This window comes from Cervus canadensis, chromosome 29, assembly GCF_019320065.1.
Source record: "Cervus canadensis isolate Bull #8, Minnesota chromosome 29, ASM1932006v1, whole genome shotgun sequence".
Lineage (NCBI taxonomy): Eukaryota > Metazoa > Chordata > Mammalia > Artiodactyla > Cervidae > Cervus > Cervus canadensis.
Genome location: NC_057414.1, coordinates 14188011 through 14208074, shown reverse-complemented (window position 1 = coordinate 14208074; position 20064 = coordinate 14188011). Strand labels below are relative to the sequence as shown.

At 45.3% G+C, this 20064-nt stretch overlaps 1 protein-coding gene across 11 annotated transcripts in view; it reads right to left on the bottom strand.

Annotated features, from left to right (window-relative positions):
- Window positions 1-20064, bottom strand: part of FAT3 (FAT atypical cadherin 3) — a 761607-nt gene that overhangs the window by 274688 nt on the left and 466855 nt on the right. The window contains exon 4 of one of the 11 annotated variants that reach the window (XM_043451909.1): window positions 17502-17587. The exons of the other annotated variants lie outside the window; for them this stretch is intronic. Within the exon in view, the coding sequence (XP_043307844.1) occupies window positions 17517-17587 (71 nt within the window). The 3' untranslated portion in view covers window positions 17502-17516. Of the gene's footprint in view, window positions 1-17501; window positions 17588-20064 lie in introns of those variants that run through there. 11 annotated transcript variants of the gene reach the window in all.

Sequence of the window (20064 nt, the reverse complement as noted above, 5' to 3'; positions counted from 1 at the left end):
TCTCTTCCGTACTTGACAACAGCAAGTGAGGTGCAGCTGGACAAGGTTTCGTCTCTGGCACAGCGTGAGGTCAGGGGGGTAGGGCTGTGCATTCAAACCAAACACCAACATGCATCTGTGGGAGGTTCTCGTGGAAACAATTTATTTTTGAGGCAAACAGAGACTCTTCTAACCTTTTCTGTCTCACAGTATTAAAATGATTTTGACCGTAGAACATAATTGGATAAAAATGTCCCAACAAGCTCTTGGGAAGTCTGAGCAGAAATCAGCAAGCAGCTGTCTTGGATGACAAATGGGACAAATACGACTCCTTGCTAAGGGTTTTCAGGACAGAGATTTCAGACCAAACACATGACCAAATTAAAACTGTTCCTTCTTCATCCAATATAACACTGCAAACAAAATCCCAAACAAATAACCGATCCACTCTGGTTGGGAATGAAGGTGGGTGCAGATAGGGATGAAAGACCAAACGGAGGAAGAGGAATTCATAAAAGCGCTCAGACGGCAAACAGATAAATAATCTAATATTTGCATATTTTATGTAAGGAAGATATTTTCCTGAAGGATGGGAAGTTAAGCTAATGATCAAAATTTTGGGAGAAAAATATATATCAAATGCATTATTTATTTCATGTTCTCATCCATAAGCTAGAATGGTAAACATTATTCTCTAAAGAGATATAAAATTTCTCTTAAAAAGTGTATGTGTTGTGTGTGGGGGTGGGGTAGGAAAGACAGATTTGCCAAGTGCAGATAATACGTTTTATCTCTGCTAACTCAGTTCACAGAAGAATACAAAGTAAATTTAAAGAAGATTTGAGAGTTGGGTTAAGAAATGGCACATCAGTAATCCATCACACACTCATTTCACAGACATTGATTAGAGTCTCCTGCATATCATGCAGCAGCAGGAGAACTAATGCTAAACAGACTATGTCACTACATTCATGCAGCTTCCAGTCTGATGGGAGGGTCAGATGCGGGAAAATAGCTTGTTATTACTTAAAGGCAACAGATTAAAAGCGCTGAACTACCCACTCTACACACTAGCACTCCAGGAGCATCGAGCAGTGAATGGATTGATCATTGTGAAGAGGAAGCAAAGAGAAGAATCCACTGGGACTCTGAAGGATGAGGAGGAGTTTGGCACGCTGGGAAAGGACACGCCACGTGGAACGCACACTTGGGGCAGAAGCGTGGAGATGAGGACCAGCACGCACCGCAGAGAACACAGCCCAGACACGGCGTGAGGGCTGCTAGGGGCCGGGGACAGGCAGAGGTGCTAGGATTGACAGGAGAGAAGGCAGAGAAGCCAAATTGTAACAGTTCCTGGGACAGCTCTTGATATTGTGAGAAGCAGGGCTTTGGACTTTGGTAACAGAGAGCCAAGGGTGAGTTTAGAATCTCCAAGTCATATGAGCTTATCTGTTTTTGAACCACAACCAGGAGGCTGGACTGGGGAGGGGAAAAAAAAGAATTGAATCAGCTGACACTGGATGATGATGAGTAAGAGGAAATGGATTCACGCAGCAGGAGTGAGAGTCTATCAGATGCAATGACTGGTGTTGTGTGGGAAGGGAGAGATGGACCACTTAAGGATGGTCAGATGCCATTTTTAAAGTTTGACCTAATGAGTGGGTGAATGTGTGGTTTCTCAAAAACAGTAATGAGTTTCGATTGGTCGAACTTCTGGACACGCTGGATACCGACTGTACGTGAGAAATGCTGGTAGAGCAGTGGGTACTTAGGTCCCCAGCTCAGGAGACAGGGCGGGGCAGTATCTCTGGGAGCCAGTCAGCATCTACGCTCCTCCTGAACTGTAGGTCTGCCACTCTATGCCGTGACTTCCTTCAGCTCCCCACTGCCCACAGAATCAGGTACAGACTCCCTACTCCAGCTTTCAGAGACCTCTGTCTCAGCCTCTCCTTCCGGCCTTCTCTCTCTCAACCTAGATGCTCAAGCCAGGAAAACCACCCCTCCGTTTCCTGCACACACCCTCAGCTGTTTGTGTTTCCCCAGCATCGGGCTCTCCTCCTGCCCACGTTCACTCCATTGGTTGAAACTGGACCCATTTCAGGTTTCAGCCCAAACCCCATCGTGGTACTCCTCCACGATAAACCACCTCCTCTTCCTTGGGGCTCCTGGAACACGCAGTTTGCACCTCTGATGCGTGTCTTCTCTCTACCAGCCTGGGCGTCACTGTCTCCCTAAGTCACTCCCCACCCTGGAGAGGAGTTTATCCGAGCAGGGTCATGCCCACAGCATGTGCTACATCAAGGCGTGCAGGCTCTTTGGGCTTTGAGCACAAACGCCCTTTGCTCTGCTCTGGGGAACGCAGAATCTTGCTATCACATTGGAAGCTCAAAGTTTCAGGGCTGATCGCTCGGGCCCCAGTGGGGAATAGAGAATTCAGGATGATGTGATGAAACATGACAGATGACTTAGCGGACTGACAAAATTGCAAAGATTAGACCTTCCTTCTTTCCTGGTGTTCACCCAGCTTCTCTACTTGTCATGACCCTTTCCTGCCATGCCTGAGCATGAAGACTTCTGTGTGCAGAACCCAAAAAGAGGGAAAACGTGTTTTCTGTGAAAATTTAAGTGGGAGGTTTTCACGTGTATGTACCCATTAGATGTTTTGAAAAAAGAAAAAAAGATTATTGGCACTTGTGTGAAAACATGAGCACATGTGACCCGATGGTGGCTAAATTCAGGCTGTGGCCTCAGCTGTGAACAGTTCAAGGTCCTTCCAGGAAAACACATAACTTGACCTCTAATTATCATGGAACTGTTCTAGAAAGGAATCAGGTTAATGAGGGGTGGTTCTCACAGTGGAGAGAGGCTCTTCTTCTTTGTAAATCCTCTCATCACCCAAGAATTAGAGGTGCAGAGGCAAGCAGAAAGATGCTTCCCACTCTCCAACAGCTACCTCTCGTTTCTGCTGTTCGCAAGACTACTCTTGATAATGGCTCCCTGGCATAAGGCACCCTGTTCTCACTTCACGTTAGTTGACAAGATACTAGCAATGGAGATTCTCGGTGCCAATAGGAAAGATTATGTCCTTAGATTCTGCTCATAAAATACAGCTCCTTCTATATTTAGACCAGTCAATGTTAGTTGATATGAATAGTATCCCAATAATTATAGTAACAGTAATAATAATATTGATATAGAGGTAGAAGAAACACAGATCATCTGCTTGGCTACCAAGAAAGCCACTTTTTTTTGGTATAATAACCACCCACATTCACGGATGTATAAGGCATGCTTCTTACATCTGCCTGAAGAGCTTCTGTCTGTCAAACAAAATACAAAGACTCTTTGTGTCTCTCTGTCTTATAATTCCTTTCTCACAATCTCTGCCTGGACTCTATAAATAGCCAGTGCTTATTTTAGTAAAAAATTAGATGCAGATTTATCGATCATTTCTAAAATGCCTCTATTCTCTCTCCAGTTCTTTCTGAAGCACTCGCTTTTGCAATTTCTAAAGACAAATGAGTTGTCCCCCCACATGAATTTCTTGCCTCTTCCAAACAGATCAGTGGAGATGGGAACATTTATTGATGAGAGTGGACATGTGTCAACATGCTGTAAAAGTAGAGAGAAGAAAAGACAGCCTTGCCTCCGAGGAGCACTGCCAACCACACGCTCATGCCCATCCATTATGCCTCAAAACCCATGTGTGAAACTGTCTGCATGACTCTAGGGGGTCCTTAGAGGCAGGATGTGGATCTTGCAATTGAATTCACTTCCAGACTTTGCCCAATGGCAACAGCATCTCCCATTCAGAACAGCAGGGCAGTTCCAGACACATCACGGACCACAGCCAGGGTTCAAAAGACCACACACTTTTCTGTCCCCTCAATGTGACCACATTTTATCAAGTTCATCTTATGGATATTTTTTGCATACCCTGGACTCAGATGTCAAGAAGGACTGATGATGAAGCCGAACTGCAAAGAGACCAAACCAGTCCATCCTAAAGGAAATCAACCCTGAATACCCATTGCAAGGACTGATGCTGAAGCTGAAGCTCCAATACTTTGCCCACCTGATGCACAGAGCTAACTCATTAGAGAAGACCCTGATGCTGGAAAAGATTGAAGGCAGGAAGAGAAGGGAACAACAGAGGATGAGATGGTTGGATGGCATCACCGACTCAATGGACAGGAATTTGAGTAAACTCCGGGAGTTGGTGATGGACAGGGAGGCCTGGCATGCTGCAGTTCATGGGTCGCAAAGAGTCGGACACAACTGAGCGACTGAACTCAACTGATCAGGTACTTACAAAAATGAAGTGCCCAGACGTGTGTGTGTGTGTGTGTGTGTGTGTGTGTGTGTGTGTGTGTGTGTGTGTGTGTGTGTGTGTGTGTGTGTGTGTGTGTAGGTAGCAAAATAGAGCAATGTAATGTTTTTTTAAAGATTTACTTTTAGTAGGTCTGTTGATTCTACTCTCTTTGCCATGGGACCTAAATATTGAAGAAGCCCCGCTGTGAAGACAGCTGTTGCTGTTTAAGACATAATCTAGAACAAGATATATTTTACGTGCTTGTGGTTTTGGAAAAAAATTTAGGTGAAAGCTACATGAGGTCGGTGGCAGGCTGAAGCTGTTGTTTACCTTTGTCTCAGAGCCGTGAAAACCAGAGCAAGGAAAAGAGGACTCCAGGTTAAGAGCACAGTTCAAACCACTGCACAAGACCCACGCTGCTTACCCCCTGCTCTCCTCTTAGCATAAGGCTCACTCTCAAATAATTACCATCGCTCTCACAAAGGAACCACTATGAGCAGACCCCTCTCGACCATGCTGAAAACAAGATTTCATTGGCCAGCAGGATGCAGTCTGGGGCAAGCAGGATTGTTCTTTGCTGCAGGGTTGAGCATCAGTTTTGGGTCTTAGTGGACAGGCCTCTGCTCAGAAACTAAAAATGATAAGGTTATCACGTCATTCGGGCCCTGCTGGCATCTGCCACCCCTTCCCGCCCCCACCACTTGAGAAGATGTCAAAGAAAACGAAATGCTCTTGAGATCTTTATTCAGTCTGGACTCTAACGTTAATGAGGAAATCATCTCTGTCATGAGTTTAAAGAAACCGTTATAAACCCCGCTTCCCTGCTTCCCAGCACAAATGTTCATATATTTCAAATCAATTTATTCTTAGGTTAGTTGCTAAAGTACTGTATGTTACCACTTAAGTGTAGAGTTTAAAATATAAAACAGAAGAGTGAATATAACAAAATAAAAACAAACTCCCAGACACAGAGAACAAACTAGTGGTTTACCAGAGGGGAGAGGGGAGGGGGAGGGATAAGAGAGGAGCAGGGAGTAAGAAGGACAAACTAGTCTGTATGAGATGAATCAATCATGAAGATACACAGTACAGGGAACATTGGCAATAATTTATAATACCTTTAAATGGAGTATAATCTATAAAAATTTTGAATTAGTTTGTTGTACACCTAAAACTACTATAATATTGTAAACCGACTATACCTCAATAAAAAAGATACACTGTTTTTATGTTAAAAAATAATACAATACAATAAAATAAGTAAGCTACAGTGATCCATTGTACAGCACAGGAAATACTGCCAATATTTTATAGCAACTTTAAATGGAGTATAATCTATAAAAATTTTTAATCACTCTGTTATACACCTGAAACTAATATAATATTGTAAATCAAATATATTTCAATTTTTTAAAACCACTTTGAAATAAATAAATAATAACAAGAAGTTCACTGAGTCATTTTTGGTCTTTATTATATTTTACTCACACTTACGTGGCGCACACTACAGTTTGTTAGACAGTGGGAATAAATCCTGAGTGGTCCACACACCACCTGAGCCACCAGGGGAAGCCCCCATTGCTGCACTAAACCTTGCTTAATTCTCATTTCAGGTTTCCATATGCCACCTGGAAAACACAACCACATTCTCAACACTGGCTCTGAGGCTCAAGAAAGAGCTCTAAGTCTTGGGTGCTCTCCTTTTCATTTTGTTTTTTTGCTCTCCTAGCACCTTCCTCAAGGAGTCACGATGTAAGAGCAGCATCTGTATACATGAGGTCGGTGTCCACACAAGCCGGGCTCCAGTCTGCGTGCCCTGGGACGCGCCCGGCAGGCGCCCCGCGGCCCCCACCCAGCTGCCCCGGCAGGCACCTTCCTCTCTGCCAGTCATCAGTCACCACTCACGTTTTGGGAACAAGGCCATCCACTTCCACCGGCTTCACACCTTTTTTTTGGTTTCCTGTTAGGCTCCAGACTTTACGGTAGGGAGTGCAGCCGAGGTAGCAGCCCTCCTAAGATATTATTTCTCTAGGCTGATTCTACACTAACACTTGACTATCTTTCCCCTCAGAACTTTTCATTGGCAAAATCAGGGTGATGATGAGGAAACTGAGGGAAACTGTAGGATGGTATCTGTGAGCATTCTTAGAAAGAGAGAGTGACGTGAAAGAAGAATGCTTCATTGATGCCATGGGCACAACTTTATAACAGATGGGAGTGCATCCGGTGCTGAGTGGCTCAGTCATGTCCGACTCTTTGTGACCCCATGGACTGCAGCCCACTAGGCGCCTCTGTCCATGGGATTCTCCAGGCAAGAATACTGGAGTGGGTTGCCATTTCCTTCTCCAGGAGATCTTCCCAACCCAGGGATCAAACCTGCATCTCCTGTGTCTCCTGCATCACAGGCGAATTATTTACCCACTGAGCCATCGGGGAAGCCCGTCACAGACGGGTAGGAAGGTAGTTTTCATTTCTACACTTAATAATGTCACCCTCATTTGGGAACAGAGACGTCAATGTACAACACAATTGTGTTACACTGAGAACTGGTGTCATTACATTCCCTAGGCTCTGTCCTCCAATAAGGATGAACAGCAGAAACAGCATAGAGTTGGGAGACAGGCTATCTTGGATTTACATCTGAGCTCTGCTGGATGATCTTTTTTTTTCTTTTTTGCTGCTGGGTGATCTTGGGCAAGCAAATTCAGCTCTGTGAATTTTAGTATTCCCAACCATAAAACAGGGCAGGGAGAGCCAGCCAGACTTCCCTCAGTGAGTATTATATAAGCAGGCCTAGGTATTTTAGGTCCTTTTCTCTTCCATAAACTCCTCAGTTTGATACATAGCATGAGAATACAGGGCCTCCATCTTCAAACAGGAGCTTCAGTTGTATGAGAGGAGGACTGAAAGGGGGAAAAGAGTGATGACCACACTGATGATGACAGTGAGGACAATGGCAAGATCATGAGGATAAGAACTACTTTTTAGATACTTCAACCATAAAGTGTTAGTTGCTCAGTCATGTCTAACTCTTGGCGACCCTATGGATTGTAGTCCACCAAGCTCTTCTGTTCACGGGATTCTCCAGGCAATAACACTGGAGTGGGTAGCCATTCCCTATTCCAGGGGATCCTCCTGCCCCAGGGATTGAATCTGAGTCTCCTGCATTCCTGGCAGATTCCTTAGCATCTGAGCCACCGGGGAAGCCCCCTTAACCAGAAGGCACTTACAATTCATTCAACAAGCTGTAGGCTACACTGATGGAGCAGGCCGAGCCAGCTATCTCTGCAAAAGGGCATTTATCTATTCAGAAAATGCAACGGGTTCTTGAAGAGCTATAAGCATATCTACTTGTAGAGAAGAACTTGACAAAACAGGTGGCATGATAACTTTACAAGGACTAAAAACGCTCAGGTTTGTGTTTCAAGTAATCACGGAGTCAACAGCCTCTGGGAAGGTGGCAAGGCAGAGTGGCAAGACCAGTGGACTGGAGCTTTGCAAACTGGATGAGCTCAGAGCAAGCTACAGATTCTTCAGTCTGGCTTCTTCCCACCATGCTGCCAATGGCTGCCAAGCAAGTCCTTCTGCGCTGCCCCCTATTTCTGATTAAGACCCTGCTTCTTCCCAATGCCCACATGGGGGGATGATTCTGAATCTAGCCCCATGCTGCCCAATGCACCAGCAATCATCCTCATAAGACTACTGCCCACATGAGACGTGGCCAGTGCAACTGAGGGTCTAACTTTTAAATTTCACTTAATTTTAAATAGATCAAATTAAAATTTAGAAACTGATGGTATCGTTGGAAAACTTTTAAATAGGTTTAGAACCATCTGGATATATGAGTCTATCTTTTCAACTGTAAATTTACTGTAAATCTAAATAGAGATGAATTTCTGATGCAAACGGCATTCAAATTGAGATGTGCCAATAGTAGACAATGCACATTGGATTCTGAAGATTTGGTGTGAAAAATAATATAATATCTTTTTCATACTTTTATATTCATTACATATCAAAACTATGTTTTGTACATAACAAGTTAAATTAAATATATTATTAACCTTAGTTTTCTCTGCTTATTTTTACCTTTTTAATGTGGCTAGTAGAAAAAGTTAAATTGCATGTGTATATTATATTATGTTTTTGTTTAACAGCACTGGCCTACAGTAGTGGAGATAAAATATCCAATATTACTGACTGCTAAAAATGCTCTGAAAATATCATATCCTTTGTAATGGATTTGTTGGGTCTAACGGGGCTTGGGCTTTGGAGCCTAGAGCTGAATTTGAGGGCTTCCCAGGTGGCTCAGTGGTAAAGAATTCGCCTACCAATGCAGGAGACTCAGGAGACAGGGCTTCCATCCCTGGATCGCGAAGATTCCCTGGAGGAGGAAATGGCAACCCACTCCAGTATTCTTGCCTGGAGAATCCCATGGACAGAGGAGCCTGGTGGGCTATAGTCCACAGGGTCGCAAAGAGTCAGACCTGACCTAAGGACTGAGGAGGCACACACAAGCTGAATTTGAATCTGGCTTCTACTAATTTATAACAGACATCATCAGCCTCTTATTGCTGTCTGAGGTCTCCCTGAACCCTGATGCAGTATTCGAAAATATTTGCTTTCCCTTTTATCTCTACGTCCTCTGAAAAGTTGATAAATATGCCTTCTACTATTTGGTTGAATGACAAAATGCTGCGGAATTCATCTGGGAAGGTTTCAAAGATGTGTGAATTCCACTGCACACTCCAACTTTCCACCATCATTTACAGCAGTGAAAACTGCCTTCCACAGTCCGAGGAAGGGACCCTTCTGCATTCTACATATCGATTTCACCAAGAACCTGGCTAACTCAGACTCCAAGGCTATACCCACTATTTCCTTTCTGCATGTCCACAGTGCAAATAAAAATCAAATGGTGCCTTCTGCCATCAGAATTATCACCCAAGAAACACTAAATGCATATCTTTATCCTTTCATGATTATTTTTATTGAGCAAAATTTGCTCACTCTAAGTTCATCGGGCACATGATTGGATGCACTGCAGGAGACACACTTTGGGGACCACCAACCACTCAGTGTAACATGGGATCAGCCTAATCCCTGCTCTGGGGATGGGGGTGAGTCCTTGGTGATGCCACTAAGAAAACAGACATGCTTTATACAAAGAGATCTGGAAAATGCTTAGCAGTGTGACTTTCCAGGGGAAATATACTCTTGATTCACTCCCACCCTCTTCTCTCCTAGGGCAGAGTCTTCTCTAGCCTAATTCTTGGTAGTCATCCAATTTTATTTTGGGCCACAGGTATTCCCCACCTCTCCTTGTCCTGGATATACACACACAGGAATCTGAGGTAGGTGTTCAGGGGAGAAAATCTGGTAAAACGAGCAGCAGAGGAGGGGCAGAGAAATAAACAGGAAAAGACAGAGCTCCAAGGGGCACGTCTGAGTCGATGTGTTTCAGTTCCTCCATTTATAAAATGGGATCCAGGCTGATAAAGTTTTCCACCCAGGGATGCTGTATTTAATTGGCTAATTAATGAATATAACTCACCCTTAAAAATTCTAAGAAAGCCATTAATGCTAAGTATTTGCTAGGTATTTTTTTTTTTTTTACACAAAAACCTTTTAAAGTAATTAGCAAAATTAATGCTGTGAATTAGAAAGTAAATTTAAAGTTGGGAATCTATTCCTGGGATGGCAAAAAAAAAAAGAAAAGCTGAAGTAATGGTGATCTAAGCCATCGTAGTGGGAATTTTATGTCGATGTGTGGTGGTTTTCTTGTGTCATTACATCAAGAAGATGGGCTATCTGTGAAGAGGAGGTAGTTGGGTTATAAAAATAAATATGCAGCAAAAATGCATGCATGCAGGTGTGAAGAATAAAGTAGAAAATAAGGCATCTCTATATTGGACACTGATGAACCTAGCCCTAGGCAACTGATCACTTTGGAGCCCCCAGGTCACTAGAGCAGAGCTATAGGGTGGGTTTTCAGGGAACACAGAAAGTTCATCATGGCTGGCTATCTATATGTTACAGTGGAGATGAAGGGAACTTTAAACACTAAACCCCATCTTCACATCACTGAACATTATATAATTTTGCTTCTATACCCAAGATGACCAAACACTCATAGCTTCCCAGAAGGAACATTTGTCAAGGAGCAGAGACAATGGTTTGAATCAAATATGAGGTAAAAGAACCCAATCCCAGGGACTCATAAACCCCAAATCCAGAGGTCCGTGAGCCTTGGCTAGTGTTCAGAAGAGATTTCAAGCATTTCACAGGCTAGGCACAGCCTGGAGTCTGGATCAGCCAAGTTCTGGGCGAGGGCTATGAAATTGAAATAGCATAGAGAGCCGCTTCCATGCGACTGCAGAAGGAGCTGTCCCTACTGTTACAAACGCTGGGACTTCCTGCCGCTGATACGTGCAGTGATGGACAGCATGCGATACATTTAGTGCATCTAGGAGCTTAAGATCCAATTAGAGTGACTCATTCACTCATTCAATATATACGCCATGAGGACTGAATGCAAGGTATACTGCTGGACAATGTGAGGTTACAAAGCTGAACCAGACACAGAACTACTCTCAAGGAACTCACTGTCAAACTTCACAAATCGACCAATGCAAGCATGTATGCTAAGTCTCTCAGTCATGTCTGACTCTTTGCAGCCCTATGGGCTGTAGCCCAGCAGGCTCTCCTGTCCATGGGCTTCTCCAGGCAAGAATACTGGAGTGGGTTGCCCTGCCCCCCTCCAGGGGATCTTCCCAACCCAGGGATTGAACCCTCATCTCTTATGCCTCCTTCATTGGCAGGTGGGTTCTATATCAGCGCCATCTGGGAAGCCCACTGCAACCTACAGAAATAAATACATTTGCGCTCAGCACCAAGCTCGGTACCTGTGGGCAGTTTAGGGAAGTCAAATAGCTGTGCAGAAGACAGGGGTACACACCGTGTTCAAAGCATACACTCTGGCAGGTCAGAGTGAGGGGAGCACGTCCCCCCCAGGAACGCTGGCGGCGGGCCTGAGTGAGAGCTGAGCCGGAACGGTCTGAAGCAGACTGACGGCGGGAGGAGACACGCGTGCATGGAGAAGAACCAGCAGTGATAACAAGCATTCAGTATTGCTTATTTTGCTAAGAAGCTTATACAACCGTTTCATTTTGTCCTGACAACAAACGTGTGTCTAGAAAAAGGAACAGATACAGAAGGATGATGCAGTGCATCCACAGACTCACAGTGACAGAGCCGGTACCCCTCCACTCATCAAGTGGCTGCCAGTGCCAGGAATGGCTCCAGGAGCTGCCACACACTCACCTTCCACTCATTAAGTGGCTGCAAGGTGCACAGAGCTTTACAGAACTGACACTGCTTTGCCCTCCCAGGGGGCTGGAATTCTGAAGGAAATGTATAAAGCACGCCCCTCTCTGACTTATTTCCTGAACGTCCAGCGCGGAAGATAGAGGGGATGATATGCAAAGTCCCTTCTGTAAGCAGATTTCTACCAACATTGACCAAGATAGAGAGCCAAACCAATTTGCAAACATGACACAAGAAAATAAGGGAACAATAGTTTAAAATGGAGTCATTTAGTAATGTATAAGCACATTTTAAGACAAAATATCAAAAGGCTTAGAAATACTGCAATATCCTCATGAGGCTTCCAGAGAGCTTTGAGAAATGGTGGGCAATGTGTGGAGGAGTCCTTTATCTAGAACCATGAGAGGCCTTGTCAGTTCAGGTCCGTTCAGTTCAGTCGCTCAGTCGTGTCCGACTCTTTGCAACCCCATGAATCGCAGCACGCCAGGCCTCCCTGTCCATCACCAACTCCCGGAGTTTACTCAAACCCATGTCCATTGAGTTGGTGATGCCATCCAGCCATCTCATCCTCTGTCGTCCCCTTCTCCTCCTGCCCCCAATCCCTCCAGCATCAGGGTCTTTTCCAATGAGTCAACTCTTCGCATGAGGTGGCCAAAGTACTGGAGTTTCAGCTTCAGCATCAGTACTTCCAATGAACACCCAGGACTGATCTCCTTTAGGATGGACTGGTTGGATCTCCTTGCAGTCTAAGGGACTCTCAAGAGTCTTCTCCAACACCACAGTTCAAAAACATCAATTTTTCGGCACTCAGATTTCTTTATAGTCCAACTCTCACATCCGTACATGACCACTGGAAAAACCATAGCCTTGACCAGACGGACCTTTGTTGGCAAAGTAATGTCTCTGCTTTTTAATATGCTGTCTAGGTTGATCATAACTCTCCTTTGAAGGAGTAAGCGTCTTTTAATTTCAGGGCTGCAATCACCATCTGCAGTGATTTTGGAGCCCAAAAAAATAAAGTCTGACACTGTTTCCACTGTATCCCCATCTATTTCCCATGAAGTGATGGGACCAGATGCCATGATCTTAGTTTTTCTGAATGTTAAGCTTTAAGCCAACTTTTTCACTCTCCTCTTTCACTTTCATCAAGAGGCTTTTTAGTTCATCTTCACCTTCTGCCATGTAGAGGCAGCACAAATAATCTAATTTATTGAAAAATTTTTAAAAAAGGAAAGTGAATGTATTTAAAATTCACTGAGGAATTAATGCTAATTAGAGCCATACTTTGGCAGCCAAGAACAGAAGATGTAATATGTTAGGTTCACAGTAGGAAGGTATAACAAGGACCTGGACTTTCCAAGTAAAATTTATGGAACAGTGAACAATGCAGTGACTTAAGATTGATTGTGAATCAGACTCCATTGCTTCTGAATACTGCTTGAGCAACCAACTGTGTTAGTTAAGAGAGTTCTGGATGCTCCCCAACACACTTATATTGAATGCATTTTTGGGAAGCAGAGATCGGGTTTTGATAGTGTTTATTGGGTACTAATACACAAAAAGCGTCATATTGGTGGGAAGGTGGGCTGCAGAGACGATTCAGGTCTCCCATTTCCAAGGAGCTTATCTATCAGCTTAGAGTTGGGTTCAGGAAGTCTGGTACACCCCAGTTTGTAACACCACAGGAGATGAGGGGCACTGGGATCGTAGAAAGAGCCACTGGGACACGGAAGTGGTTTCAGTAAATTCTGGCTTAGGGGTTAAAATAGGATTCATAGAGGAGGAACATTTTAGTTGGTTATTGAAAGGTGCACACACACACACTTTATGACAAGTAGAGAAGGGGATGTTAGGCAGATTGAGCCCAAATGCAAAGGAAATGAGGCAGCAGCCAGGGTCAGAGACGTGGTAATGCTTCAGGGAGCATCTCCCCAATTTCCGTATTTAAATGGAAGATGCAAAATTGTTACAGTAATGTACACATATACAAAAGGATGACTGTCATTGCCCAGCACACTGCCTCTAGACTCTCTTTGTCCCTCTGTTTCTGAGGAACAGTTAAAGCAAAGGGAAACATTCCCGCGATGAAGGCAGTCTTCTGGGTGGGGGAGACAGGGGAAGCCTGGCATTCCTGGCTCTTTATGCCCGGTGAGCTAGAGGTTTTCTGATTTTAATCGAAGCCTCATTTGCAGCTCTGAGGAACACAGGGCCAGTTTTACTAGAAAATGTGGGCCAGAGTTTTACATAAATTTATCTCTTCAAACTGACTTAGTCAATTCTTAAAAGCAAAATCAGTTTGATGGCCTTAAAAATGGTATTGGAATTAAGTATTTTAAAATTATGTTAGTTTCAATATCTGACCTCCTTAACTCGACATGCACACGTCTGGATAGGGCTTACAGCTTTGATAAGAACCAAGCCGCTTTCGGGCTGGATTGGGCTGTCAGTGGCAAACGGTGAGAGGTGGTCATTGGAGCACCAGCCTTAGGAGCAGAGCTTTGGAGTCAGGCTGTCCAGGTTTCACCAAGGATGAACTGTGGCATGTTGAGAGGGTTAGTTCATTTCAGTTCAGTTGCACAACTGTGTCCGACTCTTTGTGATCCATGCACTGCAGCATGCCAGACCTCCCTGTCCTTCACCATCTCCCAGAGCTTGCTCAAATTCATGTCCATCAAGCTGGTGATGCCATCCAACCATCTTATCCTCTGTCGTCCCTTCTCCTCCCACCTTCAATCTTTCCCAGCAGCAGGGTTTCTTCTAATGTGTCGGCTCTTTGCATCAGGTGGCCAAAGTATTGGAGTTTCAGCATCAGTGCTTCCAATGAGTATTCAGGACTGATTTCCTTTAGGATTGACTGGTTTGATCTCCTTGAAGTCCAAGTGACTCTCAGGAGTCTTCTCCAAAACCACAGTTCAAAAGCATCAATTCTTCAGCGCTCAGCTTTCTTTATGGTCCAACTCTCACATCCATATATGACTACTGGAAAAACCACAGGTTTGACTAGATGGATCTTTGTTGGCAAAGTAATGTCTCTGCTTTTTAATATGCTGTCTAGGTTGGTCATAACTTTTCTTCCAGGGAGCAAGTGTCTTTCAATTTCATGGCTGCAGTCACCATCTGCAGTGATTTTGGAGCCCAAGAAAATAAAGTCTGTCACTGTTTCCAGAGGGTTAGAAACACTGCATTTTAATACATATGTAAAAGGAATGATAACAGCATCTCCCTCCTAAGATTGCTGGTGTGACTACAGTGAGGCTATATGTTAGACAATATTGGGGCATACATGAGTAAGTCCCTTACATTCAAAGAGCTTACAGTCCAGACAGGAAGATAGGGAATTAAAATGAATACACTATGCAAATTATCAAGTCCATTTCCATTTCTTTAAGCCAAAGCATCACTTAGATGTCAGCATTCAAAATCTTAGAAATTTTGGAGTTGGCTAAGACTTGACAAGCACAGCTTTGATGCTGCCTAAGGGAGACAAAGGCTGACCTGTTCCACGCTCATTCCCCCACGCAATCCAGAGGAGGTGAGAAGACTGGGAGGAAAAACCGGGAAACCTGGAAGTGTGCAGTGGAGCATCCACTCTCCTGGCGGAGGCCTCTGCTCTCATCATTGGCTCTGTTTCCAGAAACTGAGTGTGCACCTCCTGACTCTGATTAACCAAGGCAGAACTCTATGGAAAGGGGCCATGCCACTGGATTCTGAGAATTAAAAATTAGATCTTAATTCATATTAAAAGACTCAGACCCCTCCTATTGTGACTCTATTGTTATCATTGTTGAGTTGCTAAGTTCAGTCTGACTATTTTGCAACCTCATAGACTATAGCCCACTAGGCTCCTCTTCCATGGGATTTCCCTGGGAAGAATACTGGAGTGGGTTGCCATTTCCTTCTCCAGGGGAACTCCCCGACCCAGGGATCGAACCTGCTACAACTGCTCAAGTATCCTCCCTACACTGTGTGTCTCTTTTGAGAACAGTGGCCATTGAATAGGGCTTCCCAGATGGCACTAGAGGTAAAGAACCTGCCTGCCAAGCCAGGAGACATGAGATGCAGGTTTGATCCCTGGGTTGGGAAGATCCCCTGGAGGAGGGCATGGCAACCCACTTCAGTATTCTTGCCTGGAGAATCCCATGGACAGAGGAGCCTGGCAGACTATAGTCCATGGGGTCAGACAGGATGATGGAACAACAGGAGATGGTCCGGGTTGCCAGCCCTACTTTGCTTCTCAACTGAGTCCCCTAAGCCAGAGGAGGCCAGTCTCTTTCCATAACTGAAGCCAACACTATGAGCTGGGTTGGTTTATACTAAAGGTCACCAGTGTGCACGTGTGCATGCTAAGTTGCTTCAGCTGTGTTCAACTATTTGCAACCCCATGGACGGTAGCCCCCCAGGCTCCTCTGTCCATGGGATTCTCCAGGCAAGAACACTGGAGTTAGGTTGCCATGTCCTTCGCCAGGGGATCTTCCTAACCCTGGGATCAAACCCGAGGCTCCTGTGGATCCCACATCACAGGTGTATTCTTTCACCACTGAGCCACCTGGGAAACCCAAAGTTCACCCGAAGTAATGCTCATTCCAGAGGGAGAAAGAGTTGGATTGCTGATGAGACAAAGGTGCCTAGCACTCCTAGCTGGGAGAGGGAAATGACAGCCCACTCCAGTATTCTTGCCTGGAGAGTCCTGTGGGCAGAGGAGCCCGGGGGGCCGCCATCTGTGGGGTCGCACAGAGTCGGACACGACTGAAGCGACTTAGCAGCAGCAGCAGCTCTCCTAGCTAACTAGGTATCGGTCACTGAAAGGTTATGATGTCCATCCTGCTTACCTAAATTCTGTATGTGAAATATCATTGAATTCTCACAATAGCCCTTTGAAGCAATTATTTTCATATCAACCTCATTTCACATGTGAGGGACATGGGGCGTGGAGAGGGTAAGTAATGTCTCCCAGGGCTGAAAAGGGCCCAATCCTAGGACCGATGGTGTCTGGTACCAGCGCGTGAGACTCAACTGTGATCTCATCTTTTGCTAACTGCACTGAGTGATTTCACTTGGGTACCTTAAACCTGGCCACGGTGGGAGTATTCCGTTCAGTTCAGTTCAGTCGCTCAGTCGTGTCCCACTCTTTGCGACCCCATGGACTGCAGCACGCGAGGCCTCCCTGTCCTTCACCAACTCCCGGAGTTTACCCAAACTCATGTCCACCGAGTTGGTGATGCCATCCAACCATCTCATCCTCTGGTGTCCCTTTCTCCTCCTGCTTTCGGTGGGAGTATTAACACCATGGAAATCAGCAAGCACTATAAATCAGGTCTTCAGGTATGTGTGTGTTTGAGTGTGTGACAGCTAATATTACCAGCAGCACATCCGCCATCTAGGGCTGTCTGATTTCAAAGTCTCTGTGCTAATGAACCACTACCCCTATGTAATCAATAAGCAACAGTACAGGGACCTGGCCATGCCTGCATGTTGGCATGACAAGGGCTGGGGGCAACGCAGAGTGCAAATAGAAGGACGGAAGTATGTGGGGAGGCTAGAAAAGGAACATGGAGTATTAAAATCTGCCAGGAAGTCCCCACACAGTAGATGGACACTGTATCTGTACCTGTATCTGGAAGACACAAGCCACTAGAAAGCTAAGTTCTTGTCAAGCAGGAGGAATAGTTCATAAGTTTCTGCCACAGGCTGGAACAAATCTCCCTCAAGACCATACAGAGCTCCTTCTCTGATTCCTAGCTGGCTTCTGCTACCTGGAGAGCAGAGCTGACACCAGCATCCTGGTTGTTGAAGGTTATGCACTCAGTGGTGATGACAGAAGATGACTCTCTGGGCTCTCTGTGGACCTGCTCACTCCTTCTCTCACACTTCAACCTCCGGGGGGGTCTGATGACAGCGCTCATCCCCACACAAAGAGAAGCACTCGGTAGTCTCCCCGAAAGGACCTGACTTCCTCTTCACTTATTTGCTCTAGGAATAAAGTGACAAGGGAGAAAGCAAAAGGCAACAAAGGAAAAGGTCACATACACAACAGTGCAAAATGGGTGTTCAATCAGTGCTTGATGAACAAAGAAGAAAAGGTAATGAGAAAAGAAATTATGACTTTAATTTAACCTGTAAGTATCTCATATCTAGATCTCTGATATGAAAACATAGCTAAGACAGACTGACCTGGCTTCATGGGGATACAAGGTCCATTTTCCTTCATTTGCTATCATTTGCACCACATGGCAAATCTGTGAAGCCTTCTGAGATCAGAGTCTGAACAACAAGGCACTCAGCTGAGATGTTGATGCCTGCTCTGTAGCTTTCGGGGGGATCTTTCCAAAATATGCGGGATGGATGTCCAGACTTGATACTTGCTGGCAACACGACAAGGAGATAGGCCCTCAACAACAGGTACAAGAAAACGGGAGCGGAGAAAGCCAACAGCCAATTCCAGAAGACTTCTTGAGCCCTGCATTCAACTCAGGTGTAGCCTCTGCCTCTGTCAGGTCAGTCTTCCCAAGGGTGGCTGGGAGGCATTTGCAGATAAAGCACGAGCAATTTTTTTAAGTCATAAACCCTCAGACGAGCATCAAAGGCTGATTTTTATGGTACTCTCTAGAGTCTTGCTTGCTATAAAATACCATCCTGAGGTATTGGTAGCTGTGGACTTCCATTTTGAGGTTCATAACTCTCTACAAGTTAATGGAAATCAATAGAGCCAGTGATCCTATATTCTTCATAATTAGTGAGAAATGATGGTTTTCATCACAATCCAGGGTGAGACCTGTTTCATCACACGCCCAGACACTGTTGCACACACTAGGTATGAAAGACAAATATCACCTTTTATGCCTTGCTGGGCAGGTATATGAAGCTGAATTATAAAGATGAATAGATGGAAAGGGACTCCGAACAGGACTGAAGAGAGCAGGGATGGGAGACAGAAGGAAAGGGGTCACCCAGGGATATTTGCAGCAATCCTGGGTGATCCCTGTGGTCTTGTGATGTCTTTCAACTGTGGAGTTATCACAGGCTGCACTTAAATGTGCATCTTCATGACTGCTATTGGTCCCAGGTCAAAAGTATGTCTCCAACTGATTCTAGGACCTGGTTCTGGAAAACAATTTTAAGGGCAGCCTGCGTTTTGGGCAGGTCCCCCAGGAAGCTCATTGAATAATGAATACTCACTGGAAGGACTGATGCTGAAACTCCAATACCTTGGTTACCTGATGTGAAAAGTCGACTCATTGGAAAAAACCTTGATGCTGGGATAGACTGAAGGCAAAAGGAGACGAGGACAGCAGAGATGAGATGGTTGGATGGCACCACTGATTCAATGGACATGAACTTGGACAAACTTCAGGAGATGGTGAGGGACAGGGAGGCCTGGTGTGCTGTGGTCCATGGGGTCGCAGAGTCAGACTCGACTGAGCAACTGAACAACAACGATTCCCAGGAAACAGACTGGGACGAAGGTTTGTGTGTAGATGGTTTACTGGGGGCCCTCTTGGGATCAACAGTCACAGGGCTGTAACAGGAGCAGGTCAGGCCTCAGCAGATCCAGAGACCACTCTGGAGGCAAGATGAGCCTGCAGAGCTGCTTGACCTTGAGGGAAGTGGGTCTTGGCATATCCCTGGAGGCAAACTGTTTGGGAGAGCCAGGTGGCTCTCTTCAGCTAAGACCATTCCCAGAGTTGGAATCTGCTGAGGGCCATCAGCGGCCAGCACTCCCAGAAGCAGAAGGGATGGGGCCATGGCCCTGAGGGGCCTGCAGAGCAGCCACAGCACCCACGGCCATGAAGGGCAGTCAAGGAGGCCAAGCACGCAATGCACCGTCGAAGTGTCCGCTATGGTTTCCAGCGGCATCAGAGACAGTAGCCACCCTTCAAGTCCTTGTCTTCATGTCCCTTCTTTGCAGAAAGTCTCATTTCTCCCAACAAAAATAGGGCAACATGATTCATCTGCTATCTGCTCTACGACCCAGAAAGAACTTTACTATCTTCCTACCCCACTCACCCCTCCACTCGTCAGAACAGACATGGCAGACCAAGCCATCAGAATGAAGACAAACATGCCTTCTCAGCCTCCGGTATCCCTGGTGTCTTGAACCACTTTCCTCTTCCTGGGACATTACCAGGTGCTTTTTACTGAAATCTCCATTCAGGCTATTCTAACCACGGGAGAAGTGGATTTTTTTTTATATCCAAGTGTACCAGTGAAATGGGTCTAAATAGACTTTTCATGAAGGGCTTCCCTGGTGAGTCAGATGCTAAAGAATCTGCCTGCAGTGCAGGAGACCTGGGTTCAATCCCTGGATTGGGAAGATGCCCTGGAGAGGAGCATGACTACCTACTCTAGAGTTCTCGAGAGTCCCGCACACAGGGCGGAGGCACAGCACGGGAGAGAAGCACATTATCAGCCCCTGCAGTGATTTCCTGCTCTGCTCATTTGACATTTAC